This window comes from Morone saxatilis, unplaced genomic scaffold (assembly GCF_004916995.1).
Source record: "Morone saxatilis isolate NCDOM2014 unplaced genomic scaffold, NCSU_SB_2.0 Contig3, whole genome shotgun sequence".
Taxonomy (NCBI): Eukaryota; Metazoa; Chordata; class Actinopteri; family Moronidae; genus Morone; species Morone saxatilis.
The window spans coordinates 7,924,555-7,936,937 of NW_023339873.1; the positions used below are offsets into that span (position 1 = coordinate 7,924,555).

At 39.1% G+C, this 12,383-nt stretch overlaps 1 protein-coding gene across 1 annotated transcript in view; it reads left to right on the forward strand.

Moving 5' to 3' along the window:
- plpp2a (phospholipid phosphatase 2a) overlaps window positions 1-11,682 on the forward strand; it is a 14,072-nt gene extending 2,390 nt beyond the window's left edge. The window contains exons 2-6 of the mRNA XM_035673359.1: window positions 8,027-8,178; window positions 8,267-8,529; window positions 9,297-9,354; window positions 10,176-10,352; window positions 11,279-11,682. Coding sequence (XP_035529252.1) covers window positions 8,027-8,178; window positions 8,267-8,529; window positions 9,297-9,354; window positions 10,176-10,352; window positions 11,279-11,428 — 800 coding nt within the window. The 3' untranslated portion in view covers window positions 11,429-11,682. The remainder of the gene's footprint in view (window positions 1-8,026; window positions 8,179-8,266; window positions 8,530-9,296; window positions 9,355-10,175; window positions 10,353-11,278) is intronic.
- Window positions 11,683-12,383: the final 701 nt, after the last annotated feature.

Genomic DNA, 12,383 nt, shown 5'->3' on the forward strand with positions numbered 1-12,383 from the left:
GAAATTGTAGGAATGTGCTGAGTATCCAGATTGTAACTGATCTGTGATACTGCTCAGTGTTTTATTTATCCCTCTTCCCCTCTGCAGTCAAACCTCCATCCTGCCATTATTTGTTACCACTGCACACAGTATCTCACTTTGACACAGGCCGATGCCACCCAGTCTGTTGTTACAATGTCAGTCACATTTCACATCTCAATAAAGATTGTAAAGATTTACTTGTATCTGAACAGGCTGCTCTGTTCATGTCTTTGTTTCACTTTTTCTCCATCTTTCACTTTCAAAGGCAATAACAGTTTACAAGTTCATGTGATACTGATTTAAAGGAATAGTCTGACATTAAATAAGCTTTATTTGCTCACAAAAAAGTTTATTAATTAACGTTTAACGTTTCGTTTAAATCTTATAAACAAACACTATAGGCTTTGCCAAGGGTTCATGAGCTGGAGAACACAGCTAGCCGGACTCTCTGGCCAGGAAATAGTCTGACACATAACCCACCGTAACAGCACAAAGTGTTGTTTTTACACAAACACCAACTACGGTGTTAATTAGTGAGCTTTAGAGATGCTGGTAAGACATTTTTGCCCCCTTGTTTATGCCAAGTTAAGCTAACTTAACCCTCTCCTGACTGTAGTTTCATATATTCAACTGACAGCTGTTAGAGTTTTTGGTGTATTTCCCAACATGTCAAACTATTCTTTTCACCATCACTGTTTGGGGAAAAAAAACATCTGTTCCCAGTGTTTACCTCACAAAGCTGAACAAATCCATCTGAAGAAAACTGCCTGAACCCATTGCTTTCAGCTTCGACACTGTTTTAATGCTGTTTGTCTCAGCTTTAATGGTGTTTGTACGTTATGAGACACTGAAGAGCTGTAGCCTTTCCGGCAGCCTGTCAACAAGACCAGGCACAGCTGGTGCTGCACTTTTCAACAGAGGTCACTGAAGATCGCTGTACTGAATCTGGTTGCTGCTTTTTATTTCAGTTCAGGTATCATTTCATAATTTCACTTTTATTTGTAGCATTCCTTATCTGGTCTATACCTGTCTAGCAGGATGAAAGGATCCATATAATGTGTAGGTTTGGTGTCAGGAGCCAAACTCCTGTTAGCTGTAGGCATTCAGGAATAAGGGAGGTGCAGGTCAGCAACCTCTAAAACTTGCAAATGCCGGTCATTCACATGTCAGTCAGATTATCTGAACGGATCAGCAACTATTTGGTGGGTTTGAAGGACAAACTATAATGCCCTCACTGTCCCCACTTCAAAGTTTCAGGACTTTAATAATAACAATATGAAAGTCTTTTCAACTAATATTGTAGTTTTTTTTTTTATCATTTTATTCTCTGGACTCTAATGAATGTTTTGACGTATGTTGGCTGTTATTGTGAACCTTTGTAAATAAAAGGGGGAAGAATTGATTAATGAAAGAGAAGGATAAGAGCTGTGGTATGTATAAACCAACTGTTGGATGAAAAGTGATTGGTCAATTTTGTTGCATGTGTCATAAAATATCGATGTTAGTGTGTATACAGCGCTGCATCAATCAATCTACCAATGATTCTGTGAAATTTAATCATTTGGAAATAGCAAAATTCCCATCACAAGTTCCCAGAGTCCAAATTGACATCTTATAATGTCTTTTTTTTGTCAAACCATACCCAGATATTTTCACCTTACTATCAGAGAAGACTAAAAGAAAGCAGAAAATGCTTATATTTAAGAAGCTAAAACCTGAGAATTTATGCAACCTTCTTGCTTGAAAAATTACTTAACTAATTTCAGCTTTGAAATGCTCAGTCACATATATTTCATTCATGTGAGAATCAGCAGTGAGGAAATGAAAGTGTTTGTTGCTTGTGTAGTTATAAAAAACGGTTACACTCCAACAAGTCATTACAAGACTTAGAATTTGATTTGAAGTGTTTGAGAAATGTCAGAGGAGTTTTGTAACAGAGCTGCAGAGGCGACTGACGACAGCTGTTGTTAGTCTCTTTTGGACTTATTTATGTGCCATTTCTACATTTCTGACATCTGAACTGTTTCACTGACGCACGTGCGCACACACACACACAAACACACACACACACGTACATGTACACACAGTATCTGCTTCTGCCAAATAGGTGTCATAGTCAAGTGGGAAGTGTTGACTTCTGCTCCCTGACATTCCTGTGTGAAAATGAAAGATAGATGCTAGTAAAGAGTGTGTGTGTGTGTGCATTTGTAGCTTCTTGTAAAACATGCATTGAAAGACTGTGTGTGTGTGTGTGCAGTTAAATGTGTTGTCCTCGGTTGTTTCAGAAGGTCTTTTCAGTACTGCGGTGGTTTCATGTGAGAGGAAGAATTATTTCTGTTTTTTTGTCTTTAAAGGGCAGGGTCAGTTTTTTCACTGTTACTTCAGTAAGATGTGAGCTTCAGAGGTCTGCAGGATTAACTGCTTGAATTACCGACTGCTTAAACATAATGCAAGACTAGGAAGTCTTCAGAGAGAACATATGTCCACTAAACACAATCACACAATCCTTTTTAAATGCACGTTAATAATAGAAAGTGTTTGATTCAACTCAAAGTGAAAGATAATCGTGGCGGGACAGATGCCAGATTCTTTATTATTCAAGTGCGGTATTTTAATGAGAGACAGATCATTTTGGAAAATGACTCACAATGTTGAGAAACCTTGAAAATGATCTGGATTCACACCAACAATTTCACTAAAACCTGGCTCTTAATATATTTGACAAACAAACAAACAAAAAACCAGACAGATAAATCAAAAACATCTCCTTCTTGGTAAGACAATTCCGTCGTTCTTGGATACAATCCAACACAAAGAATATGTACCATTAGTGTTTAAAGTAGTGACGCTCACACTTTTTTCATACAAAAAAAGGTTTTGTTACTCCAAAGCAGCAATTTACCAAGAAAAAGCTTTTTATCACCTGGTGTCGTGAAGGACTTTCCCAGGAAGAAAAAAAAACCAGCCTTACAGGAAATGATGCACTTTCTTTCATACAATAGTCTTCCTGGATTAATCCCTACAGAAATGGTGAGAAGTGATAACAATGAGCGCCTAACACCAAAGATTCAGCCAAAATAAACCAAAGAGGGATCTTCAGAAGTTAAATATTAGTTTTCTGGGCACCTCAGTGCGAATCTCTGTCTGCTAACAAACTGCTAGGTCACCAAGCAGATGCACAATTCTCCCAGTCGTCTGTTGAGATTTTACATGCGGAGCTCAAACAAATGTTCATACAACACTGTTACCTTTTTCTGTTTCCTATCAATGTCTCAGTTATGCATGGGCCTCGGCTACTCGTCTTGAGGGCTGAATAACAGGAACACTTCCCACTTTTCCGCTGGGTCAGAGGTCGAGGGGAAGTTGTACTTGTTTCTGATCCCAAATTCCATCATGTTTATTTTCTCAAAGTGGAATCGGGGGTCCACTCTTGCCAGGGGAGATTGTGAAAGCGTAAAACAATACTTTCCCTTCTTCCTTTTTTATCTCTCCTGTGGACGTTTTGTTACTGAGGACAAAAACTCAGCAGAAACGGTGTGTGTGTGGGTGTGTGTGTGTGTGTGTGGTGTGTGGGTGTGTGGGTGTGGGTGTGTGTGTGGTGTGTGTGGGTGTGGGTGTGTGTGTGGTGTGTGGTGTGTGTGGTGTGTGTGGTGTGTGTGCTTCTGCACTGGGAAAGAGGAAAGAAACTCAACAGCTACATGTGAAATGTCAGAGTAGGATGATACAGGCTGTTCACTTGTAGTGATTTACTGCAGTAAAAGTAACAATCAGAGTTTACTTAGTACAACAGGCATTTGGAGTAAAATGTACTGCATGTGAAAAGTGAAAGCACTGATGGTGAGAGAGGATTTGAGGAGGGAGGAAGGAAGGAAGCAAGTCATGAGAAAGGAAAGAAAGGAAAGACGTTAAAAGTCTTGCACATGTTCTCTAAAACTGCATTTTGTTACTAAGCTGAAGAGTTGAGTTGACATTATGAGGACATAAATCCTCAGCCTAAATCTTTTGAGTAAAAGTGACAGCTGTTAGCCTAAACTAAATTACTCGAGTTAGGTATAAGTACCTCAAAACTGAACTTGGAAGAATAGTTTCAACTTTTTAATGATAAATGTGACTTTTATGGGGGCTTTTTTGTTGCAGAGCTAGAGCTGGGAGCCAGTTAGCCTAGCTTAGCATAAGTACCAGCACTTCTCTAAAGCTCTCAATTATAGTGGTTGTAGCTTGTTTTCTTCTGAACAGAAACAGTAAAGGTAAAAAAAAAAAATAAAAAAAAAAAGCACAACTGCAGTGTCTTAGCTGGTTGCCTGGCAACTTCACTGTGACGTCATGACTCTGGAATGTCACTACGCCTGGTTGTTCACCGAGATCAGATTAAACAAACAAGACACATTGTGTTAATTGGTGAGTTTTAATGTGCTAGTAGGCTAGTATTTTATAACTTTGGAGAGATCAGGCTAGCTGTTTGCAGTCGTGATGCTAAGCTAGGCTAATTGTCTCAGGGTTCAGCCATCCATATATCCATCCACACACACATACAGTGATAATATACAGTAAATGGAATGAAAATAAAGTTGTGGGAAGATGGATAAACTGTTGATGCTGAAATAATTAAAACATGTAACGCCATATAAAACAAATTGCCATTCTTAGCTCAGTATTGTCTTCCAGTTTGGACAGTCCAGCTCTGTACTTAACATACAAACATAAAAGTGGTATCGATCTTATTGATCTAATACTCGCCAAGAAAGCAAATACATATATTTACCACTGAGTCACAGAGAAAACACCTTCTCTGTTATTTCCCACTAATGCATCTCGAGATGGGAAACCCTTCTTTTGTGTACTCCTATCAGAAAACATGTTGCTAAAGCATGGACACAAACAAGTTCTTCTCGTGGACTTTGGACTGGAATCTTTTGGGGGGTAAATTTGGGGAATGAACCTCTCTTCCCCAGCTCAACCCAACCTAGAGGCCACCCCACCAGCGCAGGCCTATAAAAACATACCAGGCCTTCTAAAATAATAAAGCAGATAAAAACAGTCAGTCCCACTCGGATAATAGAAACTCTCCATGGGCTTGGCTCCCAGAGGCTGTTGGAGCATGTTTGATACGAAGGGGAATTGACTTCCTCACTGATTCTGTTGTTAAATAAGCCTAGCTGTGTGTGTGTGTGTGTGTGTGTGTGTGTGTGTGTGTCAAAAGGCCATTGCCCAACTCCGTCCACTCACATCTCCAAGCCTAGCAGTGTGTAGCCACCAGAGACTTGTGTCAAACAAGCAGTCTCTTATCTAAATGTTATCCTTGCACCCTGCAGAATAAACAATGGTTGGGCCTTACTTCAAAGAGAAGCTGAGAGTACGCTTGACCTGCTGGAATAATGAACCCTGAGATGTGCAGAGCGAAGGGAAAGCTTCCTTTGCATGAAAATAAATTCTCTTTAATGAGGAAGCTGCTTGTCATCAAAGATCATTAGTGTGCCACTTGTTCAGGAAATGGAATAAATTTTAGATTTCGGCATTGCGGCCTGTGTGTGTTCCTCATGCATTGTGTAGTGACATAAACTAGTGGGCGACAGACTGATAGTTAGTTCTGATAAAAAAACAAAATTAAAACAAAGCAACCTTTTATGTGTGTCTGCACACTAACAGACAACTGTAAAACAGAACATTTCAGTACAACACACACAGACTGTGCAGATGTTGCTTATAGAAAATAATGGAGAGAGAGAGCACTGTTCACATACAGAGCAACATACACAAACATTGGATTCTGGGAAGATTAAAGTGGTTATAATCAATATTTTTTATAGTATTATTGTATTAAATGTGATCATGTGAAAAATCGCTCGGGGTGATTAACCTAGATAGAACCTAAATTTGAAACTTCCCTCAGCTTTACGTAGCTTTTACAGTGAGTTTCAGCTCATTGTTTAGCTGTCCGGCCCGAAAATGTGCTGTTTTTTAGTCAAGATGCTGTGAGAGTGTGAACATAGGGGAATATTTAGCAGCTAAATGGCCAGGACATTTCCCTCAGGAGTTGGTAGAGACCAAAATCAGAGCCAGGTAGACACAAACACAGCTCCACATTCATTCTTATGTTGCTCCGTAACTGCTGGATGTGTAAATGAGCAACAGTTTGCTAATAAGTTTGCCATATCAACTTAAATGGTGACAACATACCTGCCCCCAAGTGGCCAAAAGAATTATTATTTTTGTTATCCTTTTACATACTTAAAATGGAGTTAAAGAAAACATCCATCCATTTGGGAAAAGCCACGTTTTCTTCAGTCATAACCAGCTAAACAGCCATAATAACTATGGCTGCTGTACATGTGCAAGGAAGCCCTCACCTGTTTTGTTCTATGGTTCTGAGCTCTTTCTTTCTTTCCACATTTCCATTTTTAAACTTCTTCTTTTGCCTGCGTTCACCACAGCAAATGTATTTAATAGTCAAAGTGTAGTAGAAAGCAGAAACAACAACACTTGAATGTTCACAGCAGACAGGTTGCCACAGTGTGTATGACCTCAGCCTTAATTCACACTCTTGACCAGTAGACCTCTACATTTGTACACACCAAAATTACATGTCTATAGAACATGTTTTCATTTCTGTTTGTGTGTCTTTGTGTGATTTCAGTTAGTTCTGCCTGACACATTCACATAAATACATCCATTCCACGCTTTTACTAGCTTCAGCAGTTCAGTGAGGAGTTCTTGAAAACAGGAAATTTGTTTTAGTTGTAGTCTAGAAGGGTTCACAACATCAGCCCTGTAGATCGGACCATTGTCCCTGCTCAGGTTTATGTGCTTCAGCCGCCGCCTGAACTCTGACTCCTTTGTTTACTCATGCAGAGAAACCGTTAAACCAACCTTTCTGTCAGCGTACACATGGAAATTATAAATACATGAATTTTTTTTTTTAAACCCCAGTTATTTCTGTCAGCGGTGTGTTTGTGGTGCACGTCTTTCTGTCACATGAGAGTGTGGCATCGTTCAATACTCGGCTCCCAGGCCCTTCCCTGTGTGAGCGGAGCCTCCGTCGTCAAAGGTCATGGCCGTCCTGTCCCGCGTGTTTCCATGGCGACATGTGGTCTCTCCGTAGAGAGTGACTGCCACCCGTTAGGTGAAGTTGTTGCCACTGAGCTCTACCGATGACAAATTCATATACTTGGCAGACTTGGGCCTTCTGCCCGAAAGCCAAAACATTAGTCCATCAGTGTGTTCTTAGCTGTTTCCTGAGCTGCACCTTATTGTGTTGCGGTTCAGTTGTCAACGTGCAGCTGAAGGGTCGAAGCTGCTCTCAGGATGGACCTTCAGCTCTTAGTACAGTGTGGCTCCCAAAGACTACAGTATTTAAAAAAAAAAGACTTGAGTTACTGGAAATGAGACACTGTACTTCTCATTTTCAGTAACTCAAGTCTTTTTTTTTGGTTATGCTTGTGCTTTTGTGCTGTTTTCTCGTTAAATTTTCCTAGAATTATCTGCAGTATATTTATTATATTTGTGGTCCTGCTTTATTGCACTGATATCAGCCTATCTGCAAACAACATGGTATTTGCCAATATCAGTGGGCGATGTTTATATTTTGTGTCGCATGAATTAAGCACTGGCTAAATGTGCTGGTTGTTTTATTTATTTTTTGGCTTTTTATTGGAGCATGCAGCAGCACAGACAAAGAGCAGCTGTTCACGTCTTGGACGAGAAGAGAAATAGACTGAGCTGCAACAATGCACAAACGCTTATAATTCTAGGGTTCTTTTTTTTCTTGGGCAAAAAAGGGTGAATAAATAACACCAAAGAAACATCAGCTATTAACCAATTTTTTTTATTTTAAACATCTGTATCAGCCCAGTATTTTGTGGAAGTAATAATAATTTACTTTTCCATGCATTCACCAGGAGGGTTTGATCAGGTCATTGTATTAGTTTACTTTCACACTATCTTTAGCAGTAAAGTGGATTTTGTGCTCATGATACAGAGGACAAACTGTGGTCTCTTGTCCCTCCAGCGGCTCTGCCATCAGCCATCCTGACGCTGATGTTCAGCCCATACCAAAGAGGAATCTACTGTGACGATAAGAGCATCAGCTACCCCTACAGGAGAGACACCATCTCTCACGGAGGCATGGCTGCCGTCACTATCATCTGCTCCATCGTCATTGTGAGTCCCAACATCCTCTTCGTCTGAGGAGTGTTGTTACACAGCAATGTAAAAATAAACCCTTTTCTCTCTTCTGTCCACTCCGCAGATCACCACAGGGGAGGCCTACCTTGTGCACACAAAGCGCCTGCACTCCAACTCCCAGTTCAACCAGTACCTGTCGGCCCTTTATAAGGTGGTGGGCACCTTCCTGTTCGGAGGAGCCGTCAGCCAATCACTGACCGACTTGGCCAAATTCACTATAGGTCGTCCCCGTCCAAACTTCTTAGCTGTGTGTGCGCCGGTCAGCTGTAACGGATACATACTGCAGATCAACTGTACTGGCAACCCCCGCAATGTGACAGAATCCAGGTACTCAACTCTCTGCCTCTATTACTGTCTTATTACATCTTTAGTATCAAGTTTCCCTCAGTGACTTTAAATCACTAAAGTGTTGTTTTTAACCCAAAAATAAGATTGTCCAAAATATGTTGTTTTCGATGGGGTTACAACTCTGAAAATACTACGTAGACATTTATAATATTTACATACATACAAACATAACTCTTATAACAGTTTTATCTTTATACTGTTAAGATAGAAAGATGTTGAGAGCAAGAGCTGATGTCTTAAAATTGCTTGTTTTGACAGTCTAAAACCATTTAAATATTAAAATTTGCAATTATATAAGCCATGTAAAATCCTCACATTTGAGAAGCTGGAACCAGGAAACATTCTGCATTTTTGCTTGATAAATCAATTAAAATAGCTATAAAGAATTTTTATTTCTATTTTCACTGATTCTGGTAATGATTCCACCATCTCATTTTGTCTGGCAGCCATTAAGAATAACTATATAGAAACAGCCAATCTTCATGCTGATAGTCGTGTTTGTTTATGTAGGTCATAGAGGATCACATAAAAAAAAGCCCTGTTGGGATCAATTGGTTCTATCATAAATATATAATTAGTTAAAAATGATTTGGATCAAATTGCAGGTGGACAATAAACTGATAAGTGGGTCTCATTGTAACCTTTACTCTTCGTCACATCATTATCATATTTATTGAAAACCAATGAATGAAAATCAGTGACTTTTTTTAAACGGTCTGTGTTCTGTTGCTGTTTTTGCTCCTCAGGTTGTCGTTCTACTCCGGCCACTCGTCCTTCGGGATGTACTGCATGCTCTTTCTGTCGGTGAGTGTGTCGCTGTCTTTATTGCGTGAGACTTTCCGCGTCTGTTTAGTAAAGACACTCAACAAGTGACTCAAAACAGGAGGGGGTGGTCAACACGGACGCAGAGCTGATGTTTGAAAACATCATTGTTGTAATACTACACACTGTACAATGGTCGGAAGATGATGGATTCGATGGTTTAATCCCTGTTAGTGTTCAGAAGTGAGATACTGAGAGTCAGTTGTATATACAGCACTGTTCTGTAGCTGAGCCTGACCTTTCTGTGGAGGCAGGTGGGCCAAAAGAACATTTGTCCTTCAGGAAACAGTCAAATATTTTCCATTAAGACAAGACTGTATATTCTCATAACTCATCATTTGTATGAATTCCCACAAAAAACACTCACTGTGGATGGAAAATAACAGATGGTGTTATTTTCTGTTAAAAAAACGAGATATTTGTTAAGCACCTTTCATACATACAGTATTTGTTTTTGTTGAAGGTAAAAAATGTGTTCATTAATTAATTAATCAAAATCCTAAGAAAGACAAAATGAAAGTAAACAATCCCAGCATTTAGAATTAGTTTTACTTCATTATTTTGTGATTAATCTGATTTTATATTTTTTGGCCATGGAGATTCTAATCCTCAGTAAAAGGTTATTCTGGTTTATTTTAGAGTAATTCTTTTGGCTAGTTTCAGGGGAGGTTGTGGTTTCCGTTTATTAAATGTAAAAACAAACAGTAGGCTACAAATACATACTAAAATTCCATATTATTTTTGTGCAATTAAATATGATTTCCTGTGTGTTTGTGTGTGTGTGTGTGTGTGTGTGTGTGTAGCTCTACATTCAGGCCCGGATGCAGGGGAAGTGGACGCGACTGGTTCGACCAACAATCCAGTTCTTCCTGGTGGCCTTTTCTCTGTATGTAGGATACACTCGTGTGTCTGACTACAAACACCACTGGAGTGACGTTCTGGTGGGGCTGCTGCAGGGAGCTCTCATCGCTGTGCTCACTGTGAGTACGACAGCTTGTTTCTGTGTCTTCTGAACGCAAAGAAACTGATTCCAACTTTGAAAAGTCCGAAATGTTTAAGTTCACCTATAGGAAGTTGCCCCAAACAGTTGACAAATTGAGACATACCAGTGGGGAAACTGGTATTTGTGAGTTTCATGACGCATAAATAACAAGGCTACTAAGAAGAACATTTTTATTATTCACATTCTGAAGGTCTAATGCATGCGATGTATTTATTATTGACCAATGACCAGCTGATTATGGGATACCGAGGGCTGCACACACTACCTATGTCCTCTTGTCAACTTTATTTTAGATATTTAGTTATAAAATACAGACTTTGCAGCTGTTGCACAACCTAAAATTGTCTTTAATGTATTCAAAAGAAACTAGAAACATGTACAAAGTGACCAGAAAAATAGCCTGTCAATCAATACTTTACTTGTTAGTTTGTTGATCTGATGGTACATTTAGAGGCTTTGTGCTCAGTAGGGTTTTTATATTGGGCTGGATTATATTAAAATGTCTTAAAATGACCATAGTTAACATAGTGAACATCTCTCTGACATAGGCAATGTTCACAATCTCTCTGACAATCAATGTTCAAGTCTTATTGCTCAGATCTGATTTTCTTTGGCATTTTTTGTGGCCCATATCAGATCCCAATGTGAACAGGTCATAGCCCTGAAGTGAACCACATGACAAATGTAAATCTAGAGTTACATAAAAGTCACATGAAACCTCACACTGAGTTTACACTGCAAAAAAATAAATCTGATTTGAACTGAAAAGATCAGTTTCAATGTAATTTGCACCATTTACACTGTCATAAAAAAAAAATCTGATCTGGTCTCACAAAGGCAGATTTATTTTTGTTTGATCACTTAATTTTACTTTAAATACTTTCCCTTTTTCTGTTCTTTAAGGTCCGATACGTGTCCGACTTCTTCAAGCAGCGCCCCCCTCGCTGCACACGGCCAGACACAACAGAGGTCGAGCACCTCGAACGCAAACCGAGCCCACAGCCCCCCGACTCGCAGCACGGAAACCACTACAACTACTCTGGAAATGTATGAGTTCTTTACAGCAAGCAGCAGTTTACTCTTACTAACCTGGGCCTACACTCTATCAGCAGCTCCGTTACCAAAGGACCTGTGAATTATATAACACAATGCAGTAACCACTACCTGGAGATCCAGACTAGACATGCTCCACTCGGAGACTTCCCAACAATTTTTACAGCTATGAAAACTCAAGAGATTCCCAAAACCTGTTGGAACAGAAGGTCTGCCGTGTCTGTGTGTGTGTGTGTGTGTGCTGTTTGTGTTGGTGCTGTCCCTGCCCTGTGCCCTATACTGATCTAATTAATGCGTTGATTGATTTGTAGTGTCTGTTCCTGTTAGAAGTTAATGCAATTTATACTATATACCAATATATAAACTACATACATATATATAATATATACTATAAAAACAAAATTATATTATAATAATATATATATATATATATTTTATGTATCTCAATTTTGTGCTGCATTTATGAGAAAAAAACGTTCAGATTTGTGGTTGATTATTTTTATGCTGTGAGTTAACCAAAAAGTGAGCTAAAGGCTGCTAAAGAGATCTGTAAATTTCAAAAACACCACCCAAAGATTTCTTTTCTGTCCTTGGATTGAATAACAAAACCTTGGAGGCTGAAAGTTTTCCACTGTGTTGATTATTGCAGTCGGATAAGAAGTTTTGTTTTACCTACACTGGAGTTAGATTATATCTGCCCGTCATCTTTCTCTGCAGATGTCCCTATATTTTACTGTCTTTACAAGATATGCATGTGTAATGATGGACTGCTTTAACTATATACATGATTATGTATAGTGCTAACATTTTTATTGTTTTTATAACTACTGTATCTAATAAACTGTGTAGCTTTTAAAGAATGTATCACCACTACTTGGCTGTGACGTTACAGTGGGACTTTTTCAGCTGGCAACATTGTTCTGGGTTTTTTTTCTTCTTAGACAAACTTCACCTA